Source organism: Neovison vison, chromosome 6, assembly GCF_020171115.1.
Source record: "Neovison vison isolate M4711 chromosome 6, ASM_NN_V1, whole genome shotgun sequence".
Taxonomy (NCBI): Eukaryota; Metazoa; Chordata; class Mammalia; order Carnivora; family Mustelidae; genus Neogale; species Neogale vison.
In genome coordinates this window covers 55,902,659-55,919,272 of record NC_058096.1, presented here as the reverse complement: position 1 = coordinate 55,919,272, position 16,614 = coordinate 55,902,659, and the positions used below count along the sequence as shown (strand labels likewise).

Here is a 16,614-nt window from a genome sequence, read left to right as displayed (position 1 = left end):
CAGCAGGCACTCCAAACTGTCTGCTAAAAGGGGATAAGATTTGATAATTACAGAATCAACAGAACTTGGTGATCAATGGAATGTGTGCATGAGAGAAAAGGAGAAATAGGAGATGACTCCTAGGGCTCTACATTGGTGGACAACAAGGGTCCAAGATGTTAACCCTTCCATCAGGAACCCCCGAAGCAGAGGATGAGGAGGGAGTGAAGGAGTCTCTAGAAGAACGGTGTGAGGAAAAGGTCTCTCGTGTTCAGAATAACATAACCCGTCAGGGGTTTTAGCTGCGTGGTGAGCTGGGACTCATGGCTCTGTAAGCTCCCTTCTTCTCCTGGCTGCCGCAGTCCCCCGGGGCTCCTACATTCTGACCTCTGTGCAGCACTAGCACACCCACCCTTGGGTGCTAAGACTTTTCTCTACAAATTGCTTGAAGTGTAGTCATAAGTAAGATAGAAAAAAAACCGGGGCACCTGGGTGGCTCAGTGGGTTAAGCCTCTGCCTTCGCGGCTCAGGTCATGATCTCAGGGTCCTGGGATCCAGCCCCGCATCAGGTTCTCTGTTCAGCAGGGGGCCTGCTTCTCCATCTCTCTCTCTGCCTGCCTCTCTGCCTACTTGTGATCTCTGTCTGTCAAATAAAATCTCTTAAAAAATTAATAAAGTAGGGTGACCAACTTATCCCAGCTTGCTGGGATGCTTCCAGAATCCCAGTTCGAAGCTGGTTTGAGCACTGAAAAGTCCCAAGTCCTGGGAAATGCTCCAGTCCATAGCCAACCAGTTGGTCCCCTCGGCAGGTGTCGCACACGACAGGCAGGCATTAACTTTGCATCAAATAGAAGTTAAATTTTGACTAACATGATTCTTTCCAGACTAAGGTCAAAAGCTCTTATCTCAACTTTCCCTTGCATTTAAGGCATCCCCACTCCTTGCCTTTACCTTGTTAACTGGGTAACTGAGATACATCGAACACTGGGACTTGTACCATAGAATGCAAATATGACAATGGTGGTTTACATGGCATTTAGATTCCAAAAAAATAAATGCCAGAACAGAACAGGAGGAATTCTTTGGTTGTGTGTGGCAAACTGAATGACAACACACATAGTATCTAAGGCCTCTCTCTGGGTCCAACTTTCTGATAGTAATATTCTCTGAGATCCTTGGGAATAATGGATACAGATCATCAGGGTTGGTAGTTATTGAAAAGCTATACTGTTATTGCCGGTTAATGTCATTCTAAGTCCTCTGTTTTCTTACAAGGGGGGTGTCCATATGTCCCTATTTGCTTGGGGCAGTTTTAGATTATATCTGTTGCCCAAGTTTAATTATTAAAATTAATATTTTATTATTACTATCTAGTAATTTATTATTGCTAATTATTACTATGTCCTGGTATAAAAAATATACTTATAGGTTTGGGGTAATAGATAATATGGTCACCATAGTTACGAGCATAGCTATGTGACTCCCAGAGCCCTGTCTTTCCAGTACAAATTGACAAACCAAACTCTGGGAGCCCAAGTGTGAAGAATTCACAGCAATGTGCAGACAGCCCTTGTGCCTGACCTCTTCAGCTTCTCCCCAACATCCCACCTTCTCTCTCCTGCTTCCTATAGATATTTACTAGCAGATAAAAATCACAATAAGTCTCAGCATCTTTTGACAAAAATGCACCTAAATGTGAGTCTCAGATTTAATTTCCTCTCCATATGTAGATTAACTTCTCCTTCTGAAAGAGCTACCTTTAATTCTATGTTTCTCTATCATGATTAAAACACACCGTTTATTTTGCTAGTAAGGTTAATTTGTTTACTTCTTGTGGGAGTTTGGGCTCTTTCATTTTCTATTTTAAGGTGTTCATATGACTGGACTGTGATAAGTATGTTATTCTACAAAGTTCTGAAGCCATATGAGCAACTTGAAACTGAAGGGACCCAGAGGACAGCTTGGACATTGAGTTAACGGATGCAGGAGGCCAAGGGGGAAGGGCGTTTCTACCTTCCTTTGCTGGGGGGAGGGGGGTCATCTCCTGGACTCACTTTCCTGCCTCCCAACAGTTGCCATGTTCTCTGTACTCTTGGTCCATGAAGTGTCCTCCTCTCTAGAGCGGCTTCTGACACGCTCCGTTCCTTGCAGGCCTTTAACTATGCTAAGCGGTCCAGACTAGAAAAGAGACTTACACAGCTGTGTGCTCTGTCTTGATGTGATCTTTTTATCCTTGGATGTTATAATAAGAACTACTTTTTTAAAAACTCTGTTATTATGAAAACGCACACACATGCCACAAATTAAAATAGACCAGAAAGCTAGGAAGTGAAAGGTAACTGTCTCCTTACCCACCCAGAGCCTGTTCCTACTCCCAGATAGATACCTGTTCTTTAGGTATCTTTTCAGGAAGTGTATACACACACACACACACACAGTTTATGGAGATCGTCTACATCCAAAATATGCTTCCTGAGCTCTTCTTTCTACTGAGCGCAAGCCACCAGGAAGCCACACGGAGTGAGGGTGGGAAGATTGAGTCCAATTTCCTCACAAATACAGACTCGCAACTTGTCTCCCTGACTACGGCTTCTCCCTGTTCCAACCCACCCTGAATATGCTGCCAGAGACATTTTCCTAAAATACTGCTTCCCTCACATTCTCACCCTGTCTGTGATGTTTCCTGTAGTATATTCCTAAATTTCTCTGCCTAGCTTTCTAAGCTGTCCTTTATCTTGCTCCCTTCCACCCATTCCAACATTGATTATTATCATTACATATCCTGAATTGGAATCCTTACCGGCGGAGAGGTCGGTTTTGTTTTCTTCTCCTGGGACGTGTCACCACCCTTGGTGCCATTTCTGGGTTTTTGCTCATTGCTTCCCTTGCATACTTAACTTCTGTCTACTTCAGGAATTGTCGCCCTAGATTAGGATTAGTCCTTGTGTTGTGTTGGGGAGGAAATTGAACCTAGGGTGAGTTAAGTGATTTCTTACAAGTCCCGTGCTTATTTTCTGGCAGAGATAGAACTAACGTGTTAGCCTGGACCACTAGTCTTTGCTCTAAACAACACTCCTTAGATCCTAGAGGTGTTACCCCTGGACACACCCAAACCACCACAAAGAAATGTAGGGGCGCCTGGATGGCTCAGTCAATTGAGCCTCTGCTCTTAGCTTGGGTCATGATCTGGGGCTCCCAGGTTGGAGCCTCAGGCTCCTGGCTCACTGGGAAGTCGGCTTCACCTTCTCCCTCTGCCACTCCCCCTGCTTGGGCTCACTCTCTGTTTCTGAAGTAAAAAAAATACCTTTAAAAAAAAGAGAGAGAGAGTAACTTAAGGGCAATGAAATCCATTATTTTATTGAGTTTGTTTGTTGCCACCCGTATGCGAAATAGAAAGTGATTCGTTTCTTCTCGAGCGGGGTAGACCATGGTGCTAATCAGTCCTCAACAGCAGCACCAGAGCTGAGCAACCTTGGTACGTCCTTTCTACCTTCTCATCTGTAAAATGGGGCACATAATTCTTGCCGTGCAACCTTGAGCGGAGAGGAAAAAGCCCAAGATTTTTTGTCCAGGGCGCCTGGGTGGCTCAGTGGGTTAAGCCGCTGCCTTTGGCTCAGGTCATGATCTCGGGGTCCTGGGATCGAGTCCTGCATCCGGCTCTCTGCTCAGCGGGGAGCCTGCTTCCCTCTATCTCCCTCTCTGCCTGCCTCTCCATCTGCTTGTGATCTCTCTCTGTCAAATAAATAAATAAAATCTTTTAAAAAAAAAAAAGATTTTTTGTCCAATTAGAGAGAATGACCTCTTATTTTGGATCACGAGAGCCCAGATTGTATTTCTTCTCCTTGTTGTCAACTGTCAAGTGTGAAGATCAAAGATAAAATAAGTCAAGTGTTTGGTACAGAGTGGAAGACACCATGAATTTAGACCTGATGATTTGCCTGGCCTTCGGCCCCTCCAAGACCCACAGCTGCTTCGCCTGAATTGATGAACTCCTCCATCCGTACCTGCTCATTGCCTTCAACACACAGCCTGCTTCCCACTTCCAACCCGTGCTTCATGCTGCTTCCAGAACATCCCTTGGCCAGTAGTTGCACATCCTGTCCACTCCCAGACCCTCATCTCTGTGGGATAAATACTTACACTTTCACTTCTGTACTCTCTCATGCTGAACATTAGTCTGAAAGACTTCCCCCCCTTTGTCACCACACTCCAGCCACAGTGCTCACTCTACCTGGGTCTCCTAGACCCCTGCAAGCCCTTCCTCCACTCCTATCAAGCCACCTGGAGTTCACAACTGGACATTTCTCAGTCTGGCCCATTCTACCACCTGCCAAGGTCAGGACTGTGGTTCAGGGTTGCAGCATGACTTTCATAGGCCCAGGCTCTTTTGTCTTTGTTAGCTTCTTCCTTCACAAAAAGTATTAAAAACCAGATTTTAGGGGTGCCTGGGTGGCTCAGTGGGTTAAAGCCTCTGCCTTCAGCTCCGGTCATGATCCCAGGGTGCTGGGATCAAGCTCCACATTGGGCTCTCTGCTCAGCAGGGAGCCTGCTTCCCCTTCTCTCTCTCTCTACCTGCCTCTCTGCCTACTTGTGATCTCTCTCTCTCTGTCAAATAAATAAATAAAATCTTAAAAAAAAAAACACACAGATTTTATAACGGTGTTGGCATCAACAGGATGGATTCATTATTATATATCACTAATATCATACTCATGTTTTATTCTGATATTATTTTTTTAAAGATTTTATTCATTTATTTGACAGAGAGATCACAAGTAGGCAGAGAGGCAGGCAGAGAGAATGGGGGAAGCAGGCTCCCTGCCGAGCAGAGAGTCTGATAGGGGCTTGATCCCAGGATCCCGAGACCATGACCCGAGCCGAAGGCAGGTGCCCCTGAGAGACCTGAGCCACGCAGGTGCCCCTTTATTCTGATTTTTAAAAAAATTATTATTAAACTATCTTTGTGGGCCCCTGAAAGCATCAGCAATGCTAGTGCCTTCTGTGCCTAGCGGATACAGTAAGATGGTCTCAAGTCCAACTTGGTCATATGCTTGAGACATATTGAGAGAGAAGACGGGTGGAGGCAGTTAAAAATTTAACCCTTTTGGGTGTGTGTCTAGTGAATACCGTTGTGGACTAGTGCCTGGTGTCCCCATATCCAACGGTTCCTTCCTACACCTGTCTTCTACAGAGTGGATCCTTATGGCTCACTTTCAGGGCTAAGCCTGTTCTGGTGGATCACTCAAAGAAGGATGGATCTGTCAGAGCTTGGAGAGGCTGCAGCCTTCCCCAGAAGAAGCCAGGCAGAGCTGCTTATGCTACAGGCCAGGCCTTTGATGGTAAGACTTGGGGTAGATGGTAGCTTCCCTGCATTTTACCACTTCTGGGTGGTGGCTGAGATTTTTGATTGGTTGAGAAGAGCCTTCCATCCTGGAACCTAGCTTACTTGTTGGGATGCATTCACCTATATGAACCTTAGAAGAAGCAACTGAGAAATCACGTGGCCTGGTGGGAATGAGTCTGCAAGAAAGAGGAGGGCAGCTGGGGGCAGACCCGGGCCAAGCCCTGCTTACTTGTTTTCTCTTGGAGGAAGCATGGTGCCAGCATAGATACCCCTAGGAGGGGCCCAGTAAAAGCCTTGCTCTGAAACCACTTAGTGTGGGTGAATTCTATAGCACAGACAGGAGCCTGGAGCTTTGACTGTAGGTGGGGTTGGTCCACTCTAAGGAAGAAGAAAGGAAAAGCCTTGGTAAAGACAGGAGAAATAGAAGTCATCCCTGGCCCTCTTCAGACTGTTCTAATGATGGACCTTTGCCCTCTGACTATCTTCCAGGTCAGCAAGGCTGCACAGCCAGCATGCTGCAAGAGATCATTAGGAGACTTACTCACCCTGATGAATAGTCTCCTGGTAGTTAAAGGCAAGGACAAAGGTTAATGAGGATTTACCTTCGAGATGAAGGCTGAGTTCTACGTTCAAGTCTCTAAATAAAGGCTACACTTCCCCCTCCTTCTCTATGTGGCTGGGCGGCATGGGCGTCTGAATTTCAGCTATTTGGAGACGGACAGTGTGATCTAGCCTCAAGCCACCCACATATCTTGATCCCCAAATTATTCAAAAGTGCAACATAAATACTGACTTAGCGTTGTTCTAGTACTCAGAATTAGTCAACATGAGACCTCAATATGACCACTTAACAATTCAAGCCGGTTATGTAGGACATTATATTTCCATCATAGTCTAGTCCTGGATCCGTTCCCAGTTTCCAGTCATTGGATTTCATTACTATGGCTGGATTTTAGAGTAGCTAATTATAATCCATCAAATCAAATACAATAACAGAACTCTCCCTGAGGTCAGAACTGGTCATGCAAAAGCTTATCATAGGTAGTCAGATAATGGACAAGATCATAGCAGTTCCAGTGAGAAAATAAAAATTAGGCCAAAGCATTAGAGATAATTGGATGATGCACTTAGTAGGAACAGTACTGTAAATAATTACGTAAAATACAGCAATAATTTTTAATTATTATTATTATTTTCTTCCTAAACGGTTTTCCCCATAGAAAGGCAGTGGCAGCAAAAACGAAGAGTAAGGAAAAGCTTCTCATCCCCTTGGCCTAGTAGACAATGCAGTTTGCTTTTTTGAACTCAGGCCAAAGGGAAGCAATGTGAATTAGAATACTTGGCAAGGCGTCTTGGGTTCAAATTCCCTGACCCAGTTCCTCTCCAGAGATGTAATCAGAGCAAATCACTGCCCTTTCCAAGCCCTGGCCTCCTCATCTGTCAAACAGGGTGATGACACTTGCTCTGCCTACCTTTCTCCACGGAGGCCCATTGCAACAATAAATCTGAAAACTAAACACCAAACATTATTACGTGTCCTGGGAAGGAAAACTAGAATGGCTGAATGTCAGGAAGGAAGTGTGCTAGTAGAGATACACACAAAGCCCCATTCCCAAGCTAAATGATTTTTATGTTAGGACACATAAGCAATCTATTTCCAATAACTACCAAACTGAATGCAGTATTACTCCAATCTTGATCAAAAGTATAGAAAAAAGACTGGAAAGAAATGCTTTAGATAGTGGCCATCTCTGTGTTGTTCATTATGGGTGATTTTTTAAAAACTTTTGTTTATTTACTTTTTTAAGTAATCTCTACATGCAACGTGGGGCTTGAATTTACAACCCCGAGATCAAGAGTCACATGCTTTTCCGACTGAGCTGGCTGGGTGTCCCAAGGATGATTTTTTTTTAAATTTTCTTTATATATTTCTCTACTTTTCATTTTTTCTCCAATATGCACGTGTTGCTTTTTTGGTTGTTGTTGTTGTTGCCTTTAGATTAGAAAAGATATCTAATCATCTAAAAATATGAAATCATAGTAGACAAACCTCCTGAGGTTACAGATGGGAAAATGGGGGCCCAAAGAGGTGAAGCCATTGTTTTCTACCTTGTCACTAGCCGAGCCAGGACTAAAATCCAAGCAGCCAGACTCAGACCCATTGCTGTTTGCTCTTCCATCTCTGCAATTATTCATGAGTGCATGGCATGTACAAATTAAAATATGAGTTCCTTTAGTTTAGCTTCAAAAACATCCCTGTTAGGGACTGGGCCTCAGAGGATAGGTAAGGGTTTCTAAAAATTCTCCCCTGTCACTTCCAGGGGCCATCAAAGAAGGTGCTGATCATGAGGCATAGGATGAACCTAATTCTTCAGAGAAAAATTGGAGGAAAAAATCCAAGCATATAAGGGAGAGGAAGCATGCTGTAATGGAAGAACTCTGATTTAGGAGATGGGTGATCGAATTTCTAGAGTCATTATTCTAATGACTGCCACTAATTAGCTTTGTGACTATAGATAACTCTCTTAATCTCTTTTCTCAGGTTTTTTTCTTAAAAAAAAAAAAAGTGGAAATCTTGCCAGCTAATATCCATGTTTCTTTCAAGTGATAACATTTGATTTAAAATACAGTGCATTTATTTACCTTAAACACACAAAATGTATGCAAAATAGGTACTTTTCAAAAACAAGCCTCTTTTCATAGACATAACACAAAGCAAAATCTGTTTTTTTATAAAAAGAGATCAAAATAATAAATATAATGCAAAACCAGTACTTAAAATGCAAACGACAAGTAGAAGCAAATGCAAAAATCAGTTTGACAGGAATACAAAAATCTCTCCTGGCAGTTTCGGCAGGGGATTGGTTGTAATTCAGGGAACAGCAAAGACTAGGACAGCAAGAAGGTAGTGTGCAACAAAATTCTTTGCAGAGACAAGCATGGTGGAAGGAAGGGCGAATGTTGCCCAACTTCACTACACAGTGTCTCCAAGTCCTATTGCCCACCTCTGGGGAGGCACATCTGGTAGGGGCAGCCTGTCCAGCACCAATGAGGCTTCCTAACTTTCGTGATTCTTGTGTTGGGGTGGTGGTGGAGATGGAGTGGGCATTACCCACCCATGCTATCACTGCATAGAGGTTTCATCATTTCCTCCCTAGGCATTGGTTCAGACTGTCCCCCTCCTACCCAAATCCTCTCCTCTCCTCTCCTCTCCTCTCCTCTCCTCCCCTCCCTTCCCCTGCCCTCCCCTCTCCTCTCCTCTCTCCTCTCTTCTGCCCTTTACTTGCTGAGCTGTGACTTGGAACTTCCATAAAGTTCTGATAAGACTCACTTTCCCTGCTGTGAAGTGTGTAAACCTGGCGATTCACAGACCTGTACCCCTGGGGATAAAAATATATTATATGTTTATAAAAAATAATAATAAAAAAAGACTCATTTTCCCTTAAAAATAGGTTTCTTTTCTTTTTTCTTTTCAAGTGAGGGAGAGAGGGGGCAGGGAGGGGCAGAGATAGAGGGAGAGAGAGAATCTTGAGCAGGCGCCACACCAGTGGGAATATGACAGGGGGCTTGATCTAAGATCTCATGACTCCAAGGTCATGACCTGAGCAGAAATCAAGTGCCTGACGCTTAACGAACTGAGCCACCCAGGTGTCCCTAAAAGTAGGTTTTTTATTCATCTTTCCTGGCTCTCTGTCTCAGGTGGAAGAGAACCCAAGAAGCATCTAAATGAGGCCCAGAGAAGCTGTCTCAGCTGTTAAAAAATTTCGTTTCACCCAAAGTTTCTTGGCTAATCACGTTGTGAAGGGCTGTTTTGCTTAGGGGCAAACAAAGTGAAGAGGCTGAGGACAGAAAAATGCTATGTGGGGGGAAAAATATAGAGCAGTTATGCTGTATGGCAAAAATAACCCATATTCTCTCTCCTGTCTCCCCTGCCCTGACCCCATTCTACCATGTATTTCTCATAGCAGGCTTTTATTCCAAAATTAAAACTAAGGTCTACGGGTGCCTGGGTGGCTCAGTGGGTTAAGCGTCTGCCTTTGACTCAGGTCATGATCTCGAGGTCCTGAGATAGAGCCCCACATCAGGTTCTCTGCTCAGCAGGGAGCCTGCTTCCCCCTCTCTCTCTGCATGCCTCTCTGCATACTTGTGACCTCTGTCAAGTAAATAAGTTAAATCTAAAACAAAACAAAACAAAACAGAACTAGACAAAAAAACAAAAAACAAAAAACAAAAAAAACCCACAACTAAGTTCTAAAGAAACCTTGAAAGACAGACTTGACCACTAAACCAATTTTCACTTAGTTGTAACCAGATATTTCTGAGTGAAGTATTCTGGAGGGGAGCTGGGCGGGGAGTGGGGAGGCTTGTTGGAGCAGGGTGGTTGAGGCACCAGGACAACCACCCAGGACCTGGGCTTATGAGAGGGAGGTACGGGTTGGAGGTGGGAAGAGTGGCGTATAAGGTGTGGGCCAGTACCTTTCTTATAGCAAAATGGTCTGTGATGTTCCTTGCCTTGTTCCCACAGAGTCAGTGTTTCTCGTTCCCACAGAGTCAGTGTGTCATCTTTGCAATGAGCTTTCGTGATTTTATCTAATGTTGCCATTTCCTATATTGGTGACTCCAAGTCACCAGGCAAAATTAGCAGAAAGGAGATCATATCCATCAGTATGAAAGTGTCCAATGTACATTTTATACAGGTACTATGGTTATAATCCTCTTTTGCTTTGTAGAGAAGAAGAAATGCTGGATTTATGATAGCAAGCACGGGTACGTTGAGGCTGAGGTTAAAGGGAGTGGAAATGATGGCAAAGTAATTGTAGAGACAACAGATGGAAAGGTACAGGAATCTTTGTTTCCTCTCTGGGATAACTACATTCTCTATTTAATCAAATGATTAAATATGTCCTTTCTCTGATAGCTTAATTAAAAACCTGGGGTAGAAGATACAATGATAGATATACTTTTGGAAATGTCACACATCTTTGAGAAGCCCCTCCACTTCCTATCAAAGATTAAACAACACTGACTAAATCAGAGTAACACAATTATCCGTGGTAAAGATCATTGACTCTAGAACTTACAGTTTCTGTGTCTTCCACCACCATTTCAAGTTTTGTTGTTTTTTTAAAGGTGTCCCTTGCAGTGAACAGGGACCTAAAGGACTCTGAAGCAAGTTGTGTTTGGATTAAGAAAGAGGGATAATTTGGGGTGCCTGGAGGTGGAGCCATGCAGGTGGTCCTGTCAGTTAAGCATCCAACTCTTTTTTTTTTAAGGATTTTATTTATTTATTTGACAGAGAGAAATCACAAGTAGATGGAGAGGCAGGCAGAGAGAGAGAGAGGGAAGCAGGCTCCCTGCTGAGCAGAGAGCCCAATGCGGGACTCGATCCCAAGACCCTGAGATCATGACCTGAGCCGAAGGCAGTGGCTTAACCCACTGAGCCACCCAGGTGCCCAAGCATCCAACTCTTGATTCTGGCTCAAGTCACCATCTCAGGGTCATGGGATCTAGCCCCAGAGCTCTGTACTCAGCTGCAAGTCTGCTTGAGATTCTCTCTCCCTCTCCCTTGTCTTCCCCCTGCTCATGTTCTCTCTTGCTCAGATAAATAAATCTTAAAAAAAGAAAGAAAAGAAAAGAAAGAGGGATAATTTGACTAAGAATAGCTCAGTTCCAGAGAAGCCAAAGGATGGGGGATGGTCAGAAATGCCAAATGTTAGAGAAAAAGATGAAGGTCTTGGAGAAGGCCACAGCTTTTCAGAATTAGGAGTTCACTTATGACCTTTGAAAGAGGTTTAGGGCAAGCGTGGAGTGCAAGCTCTGAAAGGGGTCGTGGAGGGCACGTGAAGTAAGGCTGGAATGACCTGCCACCCCTTCTTCCTGTCCCCCCCGGGCACCTGGGGTAGCCGGGTAACACCAGACAGACAGTCCACCCACGGGACCCTCCCCTAAGTCACTGACCTCAGGTTGCCTGCCAGCCCCGTGATGCTGAGCTGGGCCTATTTCTGGCCTGACTCGGATGAACAGTTCCCGGTAGATTATATAGATGATTCCCTGCCCATATTCACGTCACTGATCCCCCTCTGGTTGCATCTCGGTGCCAGAGAAAACACATAGAATCATTACCAAGAAGCTTTTTCTTTTTCACACCCGTATCTTCGTATTTGGACAATTTTTAATCTAAAGCATTGTCATTTGCGTTGTAAAGCTCTGAAGGCCACTTAGGATTTACCACTTACAGTGTCTTACTATGCCTCTTTGACAGTATCTGGACATGAAAAAAAATCCCCAATTAAGTAGATTTTATGTAACTAATGGAATTAAGAGAAGAACTTGGGCCTTATTAGCAGGAACTTACCCAGGTAGGCAAGAAAAATTCAGAATGTTCTAAATAAGGACACAGATGGGCCCTAAAGTTAGCCTTGGGACCATCTCTTATGAAAAGAGAGAAAGCAGATGTCAATGTCTCTTTTCCATCATTGTTTATGCCAACTTTGTAAAACAACATTATTGAGCTATAATTTACATACCATACAGTTCACCTCTTTAAAGTGTGCAATTCCATAGTTTTTGTGGTGTTTAAATGTGGTGTCTGTCTGATAGGCTGGGGTCCCCAAATGTGGGGCAACAATCAAGTGGAAGCAGGTGGTGTGCGTGGTGGCAAGAATTCACCTGAAGCAGGGCAAAGAAGGTAGGATTTTATTGACTATAAAGCAAGGGAGCAGCAGGCAAGACAGAAGCGAGGCTGTCTGCAGAGGCAGGGGGTAGGGGCTGTTTTTAAAGAGGGAAGGTGAGGTGAAGTAGCCCATGAGTCAGTTAGGGCCTCTGGATATCGTGAGGAGGGTCCCCTGATGGGCCGGTATGAATCCATCCAGGGGGTCGCTGTGGGCCCTTTCTATAGTCTGTCGCTCAAGCCTGTTTACCAAAAAGTGGCCTTTATAGTTTTTAGTATATTTAGAGAATTATACAATCATCACTGCCATTTAATTTTTAGAGTATTTTCATGATCCCAAAAAGAAATCTTGTACCCATTAGCAGTCACCCCATCTCTCCCCTCTGACCTAGGTTATTTCTCTCTAGATTTGCCTATTCTGGCATGTCAGATAAATGGGATCATACAACATATGGCTTTTTGTGTCTGACTTCTTTCACTTAGTATAATGTTTTGGGGCTCATTTATGTTGTAGCATGTATCAGTACTTACTGCTTTGTATAGCTGAATAATATGCCACAGTGTTGGATAAACCACAATTGTTGGGAGACATATGGATTGTTTGCAGGTTTTGGCTATTAGGAGTAATGCTCCATGAAGACGCATGTATAAGTTTCTGGGTAGGCGTATTAACTTCTCGCAGGTATGTTCCTCATAGAATTGTTGGGTCTTTCGGCAACTTCTGTGTCTGGCGTTACAAGGAACTGCCAAAATGTCTTCCAAAATGGCTGCATCACTTTACATTCCTGCTAACAGTATAAAAGGGTTATAATTTCTCTGTCTCCTCACCAATGCATATTACTGTCTTTTAATTATAACCGTTCAAATGGGTTTAAAGTTGCATTTTATTTATTTATTTTTAATATATTTTTAAAGATTTTATTTATTTATTTATTTGGCAAAGACACAGCAAGAGAGGGAACCCAAGCAGGGGGAGAGAGAGAGGGATAAGCAGACTTCCTGCTGAGCAGGGAGCCTGATGTGGGGCTCAATCTCATGACCCTGGGATCATGACCTGAGCTGAAGGCAGATGCTTAATGACTGAAGCACCCAGGTGCCCCATAAAGTGGTATTTTATTTTATTTTTTAAAAAGAGTTTGTTTATTTATTTGACATACAGAGATCCGAAGTAGGCAGAGAGGCAGGCAGAGAGAGAGAGACAGAGGAGGAAGCAGGTTCCTGTGGAGCAGAGAGCCTGATGTGGAGCTTGATCCCAGGACCCTGGGATTATGACCCCAGCCGAAGGCAGAGGCTTTAACCCGCTAAGTCACCCAGGTGCCCCTAAAGTGCTTTATTTATTTTTTTTTAAGATTTTTTATTTATTTATTTGGCAGAGAGAGATCACAAGCAGGCAGAGAGAGAGGAGGAAGCAGGAGCCCGATGCGGGGCTCGATCCCAGGACCCTGAGATCATGACCTGAGCCGAAGGCAGCGGCTTAACACACTGAGCCACCCAGGCGCCCCCCTAAAGTGCTTTTTAATGTGATTTTTATTTGTATTTCCCTAATGAATGATATCGTGCATCTTTTCACATGCTTACTGACCATTTGTGTATCTTCAGAGAAATGTCTAATCGAACCCTTTATGCATTTTTTAATTGGCTTATTGGTTTATTTGTTGTATTTTAAAAGTTCTTTATATATTCTGGATACAAGTCCCTTATCAGATATATGATTTGCGAAGACACAGAACAGTCTTTGAAATGTTAACAGAGACAATGAAGCCAGTGGGCGTAGAGTAATACTTAGGAAGAAAGCAGGCAATGAAAGAAGAGAGAAAAACAGAAATCAAAGCGAAGGGGAGGTATTTAAAGACAGAAGAGACCCGATTAAGTTCTATATAAAAGGAGTCCTTGACATGTGGAAATTAAAGGGACTCAAAAGAAAACTGACTATCATTAGAGCAACGACAAAGCAGATTGTGCATAAGAATGTGATCAAGAATATGGAGAATGTGGGGGCACCTGGGTAGCTCAGTTGGTTAAGCATCTGACTCTCCATTTCAGCTCAGGTCACCATCTCAGGGTTATGAGCTTGAGCCCTGCCACAAGTTCTGTGCCGACTGTGAAGCCTGCTTGGGATTCTCCCTCTCCCTCTGCCCCCACTCACTCTCTCTCAATATAAATAAATAAAGGGCTCCTGGGTGGCTCAGTGGGTTAAAACCTCTGCCTTTGGCTCAGGTCAAGATCCCAGGGTCCTGGGATCGAGCCCCACATTGGGTTCTTTGCTTGGCGGAGAGCCTGCTTCCCCCCTGCCCCCCACCCCCACATCTCTGCCTACTTGTGGTCTCTGTCTGTCAAATAAATAAATAAAATCTTAAGAATAAATAAATAAATAAAACAAAACATAGAGAATGTGAGAGTTTTGGAAGAAGCCATCACGAACTGGGATTAAATGGAGCCATCAGTTGATACCGATGTTTAGTAAACAAGGAAAAGGTCTATAGGAAATGGTGTGAGGAAACTTGGAGAATAACTAAACAACTATTTGGTAGCAATGCATCCATATTAATCAAGAGATCAATATTTATTGAGTACCTACCATGTCCATCACATTATAATAGATGCTTTAGTAACTATAAAAGAAAATCCCATCCAAACTCCTTCAGGTGTTTATAATCAAACTAAGAAATAGTCTGACATTGTTAATTATTGAAACATACACAAAAGCTTGTGTCAAGACAGAATGGGTTGTTTACATGGTAAAAGATTTTTTAAATGAGCTAAGGGAGTTGGAGAAGGATTGAGGAAGAGGGTAGGTCTTGAAAAAAATCTGGACGGATTTATCTGCCTCCTTGATCCTTCACTCCGTATTCCTTCTTCTAAACCTCCTAAGCAGCAAGAGAGATGCCAAACCGTATACCATATGGTGTGAGTGCCCTCAGAGGCAACCAGGGTCAGTGAGGAGCCTGAGGACTAGAGCTCTGCAAGGCAGAACATTTTGATTCAAGAAAAACGTTTTAAAATTTCATCTTCAGGCAAGGTGTGATCATGGGCAGGGGAAACACCTGTCTGTTTCATTAGGATTGGTTAAACTTCTGGCCCCATCCTCTCATGAGGCCTCCTTTTCTTGAATCTTTGAAGAGTCTTTCCAGTGCATGACAAAATGCAGGAACATAAAATAAGGGAACACATATGCTATTTTTCTCCTCTCTGCAGAGTCTGAGTGTCAAGGAGGACGAAATCCAGCAGATGAATCCCCCATAGTTTGAAATGATTGAAGACCTAGCCGTGCTGACTCATCTCAATGAGGCATCCGTGCTGCACACCCTGAAGCAGCGCCATGACCATTGGATGATCTGTGTATGTGCATATGCTTTACTGCTGAGGGAGCACGCTGGCACTCACACTGGCAATGTCTCAGCCCTCTCTCAGATGGTAGCTTTCTTGGAATCTAAGCAGACTCACGTGGGGATAGTCCTTGAGGAATGCCCACCAAGAAGGGACCTTGCCTTAACATTTCCCCCAATTTTATTTATTTTTTTCTTTGTTTTTGTTTTGTTTTTATTTATTTGACAGACAGAGATCACAAGTAGGCAGAGAGGCAGGCAGAGAGAGGGGAAGGGAAGCAGGCTCCCTGCTGAGCAGAGAGCCTAATGCAGGGCTCCATCCCAGGACCCTGGGATCATGACCTGAGCCGAAGGCAGAGGCTTTAACCAACACTGAGCCACCCAGGCGCCCCTCCCCCAATTTTTATTTTGTCAACATCCATAGCCCGCCCCTAAGTTGTCAAGCTAAAGTAAAGTCATGAGGTTTGGAGGCTGATAGATCGGTGTCCAAATGCTAGTTTTGTCCCTGATTAGTTGTTAATTTTCTGCAGTCACCCTATCTGTAAAGTGAGATAAGATAGCTTGGCTCTCCAAGGCAGCTTAGAGGATGAAATCAGAGAATGTAAAGAAGTCAGTGCAGTGCCTGTCACCCTGTTCATGCTCTGGAGAAGGAGTTACTGTTTTCATCACCATTACACTGGTGATGTTTGCTTAGATTCTTTGATTTACTCAGATACTCTTCAGCAGCAGCCCTCAGTAGATTGGGCCAAAATGGTAGCATTTGGGCTGCATTGCTATCGAAGCCACGACATGTAGCCAGCTTGCCCCTTGGCACTCTGATTTATATGACTATATTAGTTTCCCTTGGATGCTGTAACAAAATTCCCACAAACCAGTTGGCTTAACAAGAGAATTTTATTCAATCACAGTTCTAGAAGCCAGAAATCTAAAATCAAATCAAATCAGCAGGTTCATACTCCTTCTGGAGTCCGTAGTGGAGAATCCTTACCCCTCGCAGCTTCTAGTGGCTGCTGGCATTCCTTGTGGTTGTACCGCTCCAGTCTCTGCCTCTGCCTTCACATCCCTTTCCCTTCTGGGTGTCCATATTTTCTCCTCTCTGTGTGTCTTATGAAGACGCCAGCCATTGGATTTAAGGTCCACCCACATATCATCTTGAGATCCTTAACTTAATTATACTTGCAAAGATCCTTTTCCCAAAAAAGTTTGCATTCACAGGTTTCGGGGATTAGAACCTGAACGTGTCTTTTTGGGGGAGCCACAATTCAACCATTACAGTGACTGAATGACCCAAATGA

At 43.8% G+C, this 16,614-nt stretch overlaps 1 protein-coding gene across 1 annotated transcript in view; it reads left to right on the top strand.

Moving 5' to 3' along the window:
• Nucleotides 1-5,213: 5,213 nt before the first annotated feature.
• MYH15 (myosin heavy chain 15) overlaps nt 5,214-16,614 on the top strand; it is a 150,452-nt gene continuing 139,051 nt past the window's right edge. The window contains 3 exon segments of the mRNA XM_044255030.1: nt 5,214-5,330; nt 10,056-10,160; nt 15,189-15,332. Coding sequence (XP_044110965.1) covers nt 5,232-5,330; nt 10,056-10,160; nt 15,189-15,332 — 348 coding nt within the window. The 5' untranslated portion in view covers nt 5,214-5,231.